An 8,549-nucleotide genomic window follows, 5' to 3' on the forward strand; every position below is an offset into this window, starting at 1 on the left:
CTTATGCAATGACTCGCTGTGAAAAAGTGGGATATATCAAAATTTTATTCAGGAAAATAAATTTCTTATAGAGCTCCTTACTGGTTTGTTTTTTTAAGTATTAATATATTTAGATTGATTTTATGCATATGATGTAATAAGCACAGAGTTTATACATAGGATCCTATAATTGTTTTTTCTTTTTGGTCCCTATGGTATGTTAATGTATTGCCACTTAAACTTGTTATCCTCTTCTTTGGTGTAGCCACTTAAACTTGTTTTTCTTTTTGTTCCTTATGGTATGCTAATGTTATTGCCACTTAAACTTGTTATCCTCTTCTTTGATGTAGCAGTATATGTAGAAAAGTATATGTATCCTTTCAAACTTGTCAGGCTTAAAAGTAGCTTTTTAATCTTTCTGATACAAATAGCCAATTAGTGCTTTTCTATTCTATTAGACAAAATCCTTCTATTAATATATATTAAAGGGACTATATAAGATTAAGCTCACAAAAAGACAACTTATGCAGTGAAAACTTGTGAAAGAACGCACATACTTCCTCCAAGGTTAGCTCCTCCAAAGAAAGCTACCTTACTTTTGTAGGTGGAGTGCCAGCGTAGCTGTGATTGGTGGTTTATTGTACAATGAAAACCATCCTTGCCTAAATGAAGAGCAAGCTTGTTACCCAGCTTTGGAGGCACCTCCTTGCGGTTTTGAGTAGATTAAGAACTCCCTTAGATTTTCTCCATATGGTGTGTATCATTAATGTCTAACCATGTGGCCCTAACCACCTCTGTTTGTAGATATGAAAAAGTCATTCACTTTTTTGGTTATTAGCACATGGTGGGCTAACAGATTATTCATAGATCCCCCAGTGTGCTGCCCCAAGTGTACCTTTTATCTTCATAGTCAAACAACCAGCGTTGCACATGGATATGTATAGAGGCTAAGAGAAGAGGATGGCAGTTATATGTCATCACTTGGGATAGCTGCATGGCTTATGGATGCATTACATACATGCATTTAGAGGGACAATGCAAATCATCCCTTCTATTTGGCTGTATCACACACTTGTCAAAATAGTATGAGAGATTATTTATTGGGAGCTTGTCTGCATGGCAAGTTTGGAGACCTACTTGCATGAAGCTACCCAAACCTTCTACATACAGACCCTTACCACTATACTACCTTCCATGTGGAATGGTTGGAGCTTTTATGTAGAGACCAAATGAGAAACTTCGTCGTGTACAAAGGGTGAAAGCCCCTTCATCATCTCAACTGCCGAGGCTTCCCATCTACTTGGTTGGCTCCCTTGTCAATGATTTATGTATAGGGAGATTCTTCATTGGATAACTTCAGGTCTCACCAAGTAGAAACCTCTTCGGGAAGCTTAGGATTATGCACTTAACCTCTTTTCGGGAAGTTTAAGATTATGCACTTAACCCAAATTTCATGTAGTAAACCCATCACTCATTGAGAATTTATAAGGACAACACATGTAGTAGTAAAGAATGCCACCATCCATAAGACTTAGGTGACAAAGTGATTGATTTGCAAGCTCAGCTACTAACAATCAAAACAAAATCCCACTCACTTGCCATCGAAAATAATGACATGCAGAAAGCTTAAAAAATACACGAACAAGTTGTGACGACCTTTTTATTACAGAATAGATATTACATACCAAAGCATTTAAAACATCACACTGTTGCTGTCAATAATTTGAAAAACTCCTTTATTTGACTATATATATATATATATATGAAAATATGAGAAAATAAAAAGACCCCAAAATTTGGTGCACGTTGGATCATGCAAGATCTTGACCCTGGTGGGTTGACTGCCCAAAGGTATCCAAACCTGCACATTGTCCATCAACAAAATGGCAGGAGCACAACAGGCTGATTAGGCCATGTCAATTTATCTCCCGGCCACATCGTCAGGTTAGGCCACCCGCCCAGCCCCTATGCCACGTGGCTGGGTTAACCCGATGATCACGCCCTTTTACCCCTTTCCCCCGAATATGCAATCTTTTCCTGAAACCCTAGTCCGCCTTGCCCCTTCTGCTGCTGCTGCTGCTGCTTACTGCCGACTGCCTCTCTCTGCTCCGTCCCCCTTCTTGTTCTTTTCTCTCTTCCACCATGAGTGCAGGCGTTAGGGTTGGAGCTGCCTCTGGCTCCTCTGCCGCATCTTCTTCCTCCATCTCCATCCCCGCCAACGCCCGCAAGGTCGTCCAGGACCTTAAGGAGATCGTTAAGAACAGCGACGATGAGATCTACGCCATGCTCAAGGAGTGCAACATGGATCCCAACGAGACTGTGCAGAGGCTCCTCAACCAAGGTAGGTTGTGAGCTTACTCTCTTTCTTAGCTTTTTCCCCGTCTGAGTGTTTTTGGCTTGGCTGAGGCTTATGTTTTAGTCGTTCTGCGATTAGGTTTTAGGCCTGAGCCTGTTCTCGCTGCGAGAGTGGGGTGTTGGCACAGGGTGCTGATATTAGGGCTTGGGCATTTCTGAAATCTCTCTGAGGTTAGGGTTTGGGGTTGGTAGCTCTCTGGAAAGCAAGAAATTACTTCTCTTCATGCTATTGGCATATCTGTGGAGTGCTTGCTAGGTTTTTTTTCATGGATTGGTTTTTTTCTTTCCTGATCGGGTCATTAGTGGACTCTGCAGACACCTTTCATGAAGTCAAGCGGAAGCGAGACAAGAAGAGAGAGGTGAGTATTTTAAAGTTCAACACATCCCGCTGTTGCCTTCTTGAATGTGTTTTTAAACTGTTTATGTCAACACAACCTATCACATATCTCTCTTGAATCTCTAGAGCTGCATAGACGCAGCCACGACGACGAGCTCAGGTATGGGGAGCTGGTTAATCTTGTGATAGGGGAAGAAACAGATAACATCCACCTACCCTTGATGCCTTTGAGACAAGATGTTGCACAGCACAGTTCCATTCTCCCCTTCTCATGTCCAAGGACATGTCTTCAACGTAATTTCTTCTGGTTTGTTTCTCTTGTAGAGTCTTTGATCAGTTCTTTAGGGGTGCTGCCATCATGCCAACGCTAATACACTGGATGCCATCAGAACTCTACTGGTGTGCTGGCTATTACTTTGGATCCCATTAATCAGGACACTGTACATACGATGGGATGATGTCTGGTTGTAAATTCGTGAAGAAGTTTATCTGGACTTTATAAAGTGCCAGCACTCCCTCTACAATGAATGAAGAGATTCACAGCTGAGGGCAGTCTTACTTAAGGGAGAAATGTGGGGAGTTGAAATATGAAAGGCACTGGTTGGTGTTAAGAGTGTTCTTTGTAAGCCAACCAGCCGCAATTCATACAACGAGATCACTGTCCGGCCAAGAGATGGTTTCAAAAGTGAATCCACCAATGGTCCTTAATGCAGGTGAAAGGAAGGTTAGGCCAATTGGTAAGCAATTGGGCCCAACAGTGACTCAACATCTGCACGAAGAGGGCCCTTACACTGTCAGTTTTCACATGAACCAAGCTGAAGAGTGAAGAAACTGCAGAGGAGCCCAGCCTTTGTGGGGGGAGTTACTAAATTATGGTCATGGTGGGCGTACCATAGTCACTAGAAACGAAAAACGGGAACGGAAACGTTCGAGGAATGGAAAACAGGGAAACAAGTTTTTAGGGGTGGAAACAGCCGTTTCTTGTGACTATCACTTGGGAAACAAGAAACGGCCATGGAAACGGATGGGGTCTTGAAATGGAGAAACGCGTTTCTAGGGTTTCAAATGGCCGTTTCCTGTGACTATGGGGCGTATCAAAGACCCACAAGCTACCTAAGGACAATATTGGTTCAAATAAGATGTACATTGTCCACCAACGAGTGGAACCCATTTTCGGCTGCCTGAGCTTTCTTTTTTGATTTGAACCTATTTTGCTCATTGTACTAGTGTACTTGTAAATTCCTATCAACAGTGACCCAAAAACTGTACGAAGAGGTCCCTTACCCTGTCAGTTTTCACATGAGCCTTAAGTCCTGGAGTGAAGAAAGCTCAGCCTTTTTGGGGGGTTTGGCCATTACATTGCAATCATCAGCAAGTCCCTATTCAGCTCACACAGGCCATGAAATTGAGGGGGTGCTAGGTACTAAGTTATTGTTACGGTTGGCATACCAAAGACCCACAAGCTACCTGAGGCCAAGATTGGTTTAAAAAAGATGTTTAAGCTGACATTGTCTACCAACAAGTGGAACCCATTTTTGCTGATGGCTAGCTGCCTGACAGAGCTTTCTGTTTTGATAAGGAGCTATTTTGCTCATTGTAGTGCTGCACTCGTAAATTCCTACCAACTATTGTGCTCCTCGTGTTTTTTTTTTGTAGAATGTGAACAAGGAGCTTGTAGAAACAAGGACAAGGGCTCCGGGGATTGGTTCTTCTATTCGAGGTGGAAGGCTTCGTGGTCGTGGTAGTTATACCCCTCGCTACAATTCTGGTATAGCCTATTACTGGTTGAGCTGCTTCTGAGTTATCAGCCATTATTTATGGTGGGTTTTTGTCAGTTGGGGAGTTATGCTCCCTTAACGCCTAATGACTTTGAATTTATGATGTAGAGTTCAGTACTGTTGGCAGAGGGCAACCTTTTGGTGGAAGGGATAATGGTTTGCATCAGAATGGAAGAGCACCTAACATGGGCACTGCTCCGAGTGCACCTGTGGAAGTGCAAGTGCAGACTAAGACTGTTTCTTTTGATACAAGGTTAAGCATTTGAGCTTGTGTTGTGTGTCGAGGTGTCATAGGTTGCTAAAGTTTAAACTGCCACACTAAAGTTGGTATTGTTTTCTTGGTACTTTGCTGTAGTGAGAGCAGTCCTGTAGTCACAACAGCTGCTTCTGGCTCAACAGCAGTACCAAATGGGAGTTCTCAATACACCAGGTTTGTCCAAGGATCGAGGGGTAGCTGGGGCATTGGTCCTGGTCAAGGGACAATGGCTGACATTGTAAAATCAAGCAATGCACTACATGCCAATGCTATTACTGCTGCTGCACCGTCGAAAATTGCACCTCAGCAGCCTCTCTACCCTCCTGATGGTGCCTCATCTTCTTCAGCTGACCATGTGTTAAATTCTTATGGTGACTCTCACACAACTGTTCCCGTGGGTGCTAAGCAAAGACCTGCTGGAGGTCTTTCACCTCTGCTTCCAGAAGAAGCTAGTATTGCACCAGAGCCTTCCGAAGAATCTCAAATCCGTCAACCAAATACATATCGCTTTGAAGCGTTCTCTTCTGTTAGTGACATGAAGGCAGTTGATGATGGTGATATCCCTTCTACCTCTATGTCATCTTCACTTCCTCAGGAGCTAATTTCACCATTGGACACTGGCATTTCTTCTGAAGGACAAGCTATCCAATCCTCCTCTGGATCACCTGAGCCTTCAGGTCCGAGGGCTTCTCTCATAGCTAGTCAGTACAATGGGAGGCTGGTGTATCAGTCTCAATCCCAGGTGGTGGGAAGTGAAAAAGGTGCGCTTTCTTTTCTAGAAAGATGGTACTCTTTTCACCTTTCTGATGTTGTAAAATTGCCAGTGAGTCCCATATTTTTGCTTGAAATTTGCAGGTTCTGGGTTGGAATGGAGGACCAAATCTCCCGTTAAAACTGCAGTTCCATTTAAATTATTTAGTCCTGTCAATGATGCTGCTACTAGATCAGCTCCACCTCAAGATAACATGGAAACTCTTCTGAATTCTACTTCAAAGTTGCAGCAGCTTAATATTCATGAAGATCAGCCAGTGATCATTCCAGATCACCTTCAGGTTTCTGAAGCAGATAGAACTCATTTGAGCTTTGGAAGCTTTGGGGAGGATTTTGACACGAATTCAAACTTTGTTGATGTTGATGATGATGATGATGATGATGATGATGACAAGAAGAGCACGGCCTCTGTCGAAGACAATCTGCCTGACGAAGAGGCCGCTGCTGAACAACCAAGCGCTTCCAGGTCTGCCAATGTCCTATGGATTTGCATGCATTTTGGAGTTTGTGTACAAGTGTATTCTGTATATGCTTCTCATTTAATGTACTTCTTTTGGTGGTATTGTATGTACAGTTTGGTGAATTCTGCTGTAGTTTCTATGGAGGATAACTACAGCAACCAGTCTTCAACCTCCCCTGTGGAGGCTTTGGTAGGTAGAGAGGATGCCAAAATAAGCATGTCCACGCCTGTAATTTTACCGGTTTCACATCCGGAGGTGCCAAAGCCTGATACAGTTGTGCAGCAAAGCCTACAGCACCCCATTCTGTCAGCAATACATAATTATTCTGGTACTGGTGCAATGCCGCAGCTTATGAGTGGCCAGTTCACGTACGAGCCACCAGAATCTCAAACCCAAGAGGTTTCTCGAGTGCCAAGCTTTATGGTGAGTGTCATTGCTTGCTAGATTAGTAGATGTGCTTGCCTACAGGATGTTTCTGATCCAGTGTTGCCTAGGTGTATGGATTAAATTACTGCACTTGTTAGTAGTCTATTTCTATCCTAACTCCTTCAATTGGGCTATTGCGCAGTCCTATTCAGATCCCACTGCAAATGCAAATTATTACAGTCCAGTGTTTAGGCCCAGCTCAGATCTAGATGCACGCTACGCACAGTTTGTATCCGCAAATGCCAACAACAAATACAATGCAGGTGTCACTCTGATGTCTGGCCAAGGTCTTTCTTCATCACAAGAGGTGAGCGTTTGTAGAGGCATAGCATTATGGGATGCTTTTTGATTCTTAAAGTGTGTTTTCTTATGGTGGCATGTTTTGATTTTCCAGGGTGGAAACTCCATCGTGCTTCCTGCTACTGGCCCTGCAGGACAGACATCTCAGACAGTGGGCCTTGCGCAAGGCGGGCTGACAATTCCGCAGCAGCATATTCCAATCCATGCGTACCCTGCACAGCATGCTGGTGTCCCATTGACTCCATTTGGAGCGAATGTTTTTGGAATCCATTATGTTCCGCCCAGCTATGGCTACATGCACACTCCCTATCAGCATAGCTATGCTGGAAATACAGGCTACCCTCAAGCCCCTGGTAGTAGTTATGCCCCTGGTAGTAGCTACGCTCCAGCTGCTGGTGCTGCATACACTTCCACAGGTGCAGCTGCCATGAAATATGCATTGCCTCAGTACAAACCAGGAGCAACTGCAGGCACTGCACCACATGCTGCAGTAGCTGCAGGATATGGAAACTTCAGTACATCCCCTTCTGGTTTCACTACCATAAACTCAGCTGTAAGTACAGCAACCGCCTCTGGTTATGATGATGTTAGTGGACCACAGTACAAGGAGAATAATCTCTTCATTCCAAGTCAGCAGGTTGGTGGGGCATCGTTGAATCGTATTTTCAAAAGAAAGTTATTTTTATTTTTTGAATTTCTTATGTGCCCATCCTGAGTTCCATCTTAGGAATGAATCTTGTAACTTGCTTATGCTAAATTGTGCATTGCCATGCAGCAGGCTGAGGGATCTGGAGTTTGGATTCAGAATCCCCCATCTAGAGACATGACAGGAATGCAAACTAATTCATACTATAATCTACTAGGTCAAGGCCAGCACACGAGTTTTGCCCACACACAACCTATGCATGCAGTCCCTGCCGCTGCTTATGCAAGTTTGTACCATCAGTCTCAGTCTGGCTCAGCCCCAGCTGTCCATCAATTGCTTCAGCAGCCCCAAGCACTGGGTGCTGTTGGTGGAGTGGGTACCCAGAGTGGAGCCTATCAGCAACAGCAACGCGGGCAATTGAGCTGGCCACCGAACTACTAACAGGTAAGGACCCGTATGCAGCAACTGTCCCGGGTTTGCAAGCTTTGTGATCTACAGACACCGCTTCTGACTTATGATCATTGCTGCTCTGGTTTTTAGCCATAGTACCTTGTGTGAGGCAAACACAAGCTTGGGCAGAGTGTACATAATAAGGTTGTGAAAATTGTTCTCATTCAGAGGGTGTAGCTAGCTTGGCAAAGGTTTGCCTGTATACTGAGTATTTAATGATGAAGCTTGGGGAAGAGATGGTTTCTAGCAAGTTCTTAGAGTTGTGATTTTGAAAGCCTTGGTGCTGATGGTAAGCACCAGTTGTTCCATAGTGGAGTCTCCCGACCCAAAAAAGGAAGATGGATGGGGATGAAGATCTGTATCGTAGGTTTTTTGTGTTGAGATTAAGGATTCTGTTTATCAAGGAGGGCTCTAATGCAGGCTAGCAGGAATTCATGACCTTGGTTAGATAGTGATTTTGAGAGTGGTTTTGGAAGTATATCACAGCTTTGTTTTTTCCATGATGCATGTAGTTGAAAGATGTATTTACTGAAAATATTTGGTGATTCTATCTAGTCTTAGGCACACTCAATTCATAGTCACCATTCTTAATCATAGAGTGTATAGATGGGTCAGAGAACCATTTTTTGGAGAGTTTTTGTCAATTTAGGTGTAAGAAGAGACTACTCTGAGGGTGGGGGTGGTATACATCTGCCTTTTTCTGTCGTACCTTGGTCTTTTGTGAGACGTCTCTCTCTCTCTCTCTCTCTCTCTCTCTCTCTCTCATGGTTATGGGATACTTCACATTTTT

General features: G+C 43.7%; 1 protein-coding gene across 8 annotated transcripts; it reads left to right on the forward strand.

The window, feature by feature from the left end:
• Positions 1-1,786: 1,786 nt before the first annotated feature.
• LOC147623428 (uncharacterized) lies at positions 1,787-8,300 on the forward strand. 8 transcript variants are annotated; one of them, XM_086821576.1, is made up of 10 exons: positions 1,787-2,320; positions 2,650-2,693; positions 4,328-4,439; positions 4,558-4,702; positions 4,814-5,466; positions 5,561-5,942; positions 6,051-6,360; positions 6,506-6,670; positions 6,758-7,300; positions 7,439-8,300. In XM_086821576.1, exons 1-10 carry the CDS (start codon positions 2,122-2,124, stop codon positions 7,748-7,750), a joined length of 2,865 nt encoding a protein of 954 aa, XP_086677702.1. In that variant the 5' UTR covers positions 1,787-2,121; the 3' UTR covers positions 7,751-8,300. The 8 variants fall into 8 exon arrangements, with proteins under 8 accessions (XP_086677702.1, XP_086677703.1, XP_086677699.1 ...); XM_086821577.1 differs by having other exon boundaries at positions 7,442-8,300; XM_086821573.1 differs by having other exon boundaries at positions 1,788-2,320; positions 4,805-5,466; positions 7,439-8,197.
• Positions 8,301-8,549: the final 249 nt, after the last annotated feature.

The sequence above is a fragment of the Cibotium barometz genome, chromosome 27, assembly GCF_041138505.1.
Source record: "Cibotium barometz isolate CiBa-2024 chromosome 27, ASM4113850v1, whole genome shotgun sequence".
Classification (NCBI taxonomy): Eukaryota; Viridiplantae; Streptophyta; class Polypodiopsida; order Cyatheales; family Cibotiaceae; genus Cibotium; species Cibotium barometz.

Bases quoted from the DNA above. Each gene is read 5' to 3' on its own strand.
- LOC147623428 (XM_086821570.1), top strand. From the start codon at position 2,122: ATGAGTGCAGGCGTTAGGGTTGGAGCTGCCTCTGGCTCCTCTGCCGCA. The intron at 4,703-4,804 runs GTTAAGCATTTG...ACTTTGCTGTAG, and splicing joins ACTGTTTCTTTTGATACAAG to TGAGAGCAGTCCTGTAGTCA. The intron at 5,467-5,560 runs GTGCGCTTTCTT...TGAAATTTGCAG, and splicing joins GGTGGTGGGAAGTGAAAAAG to GTTCTGGGTTGGAATGGAGG.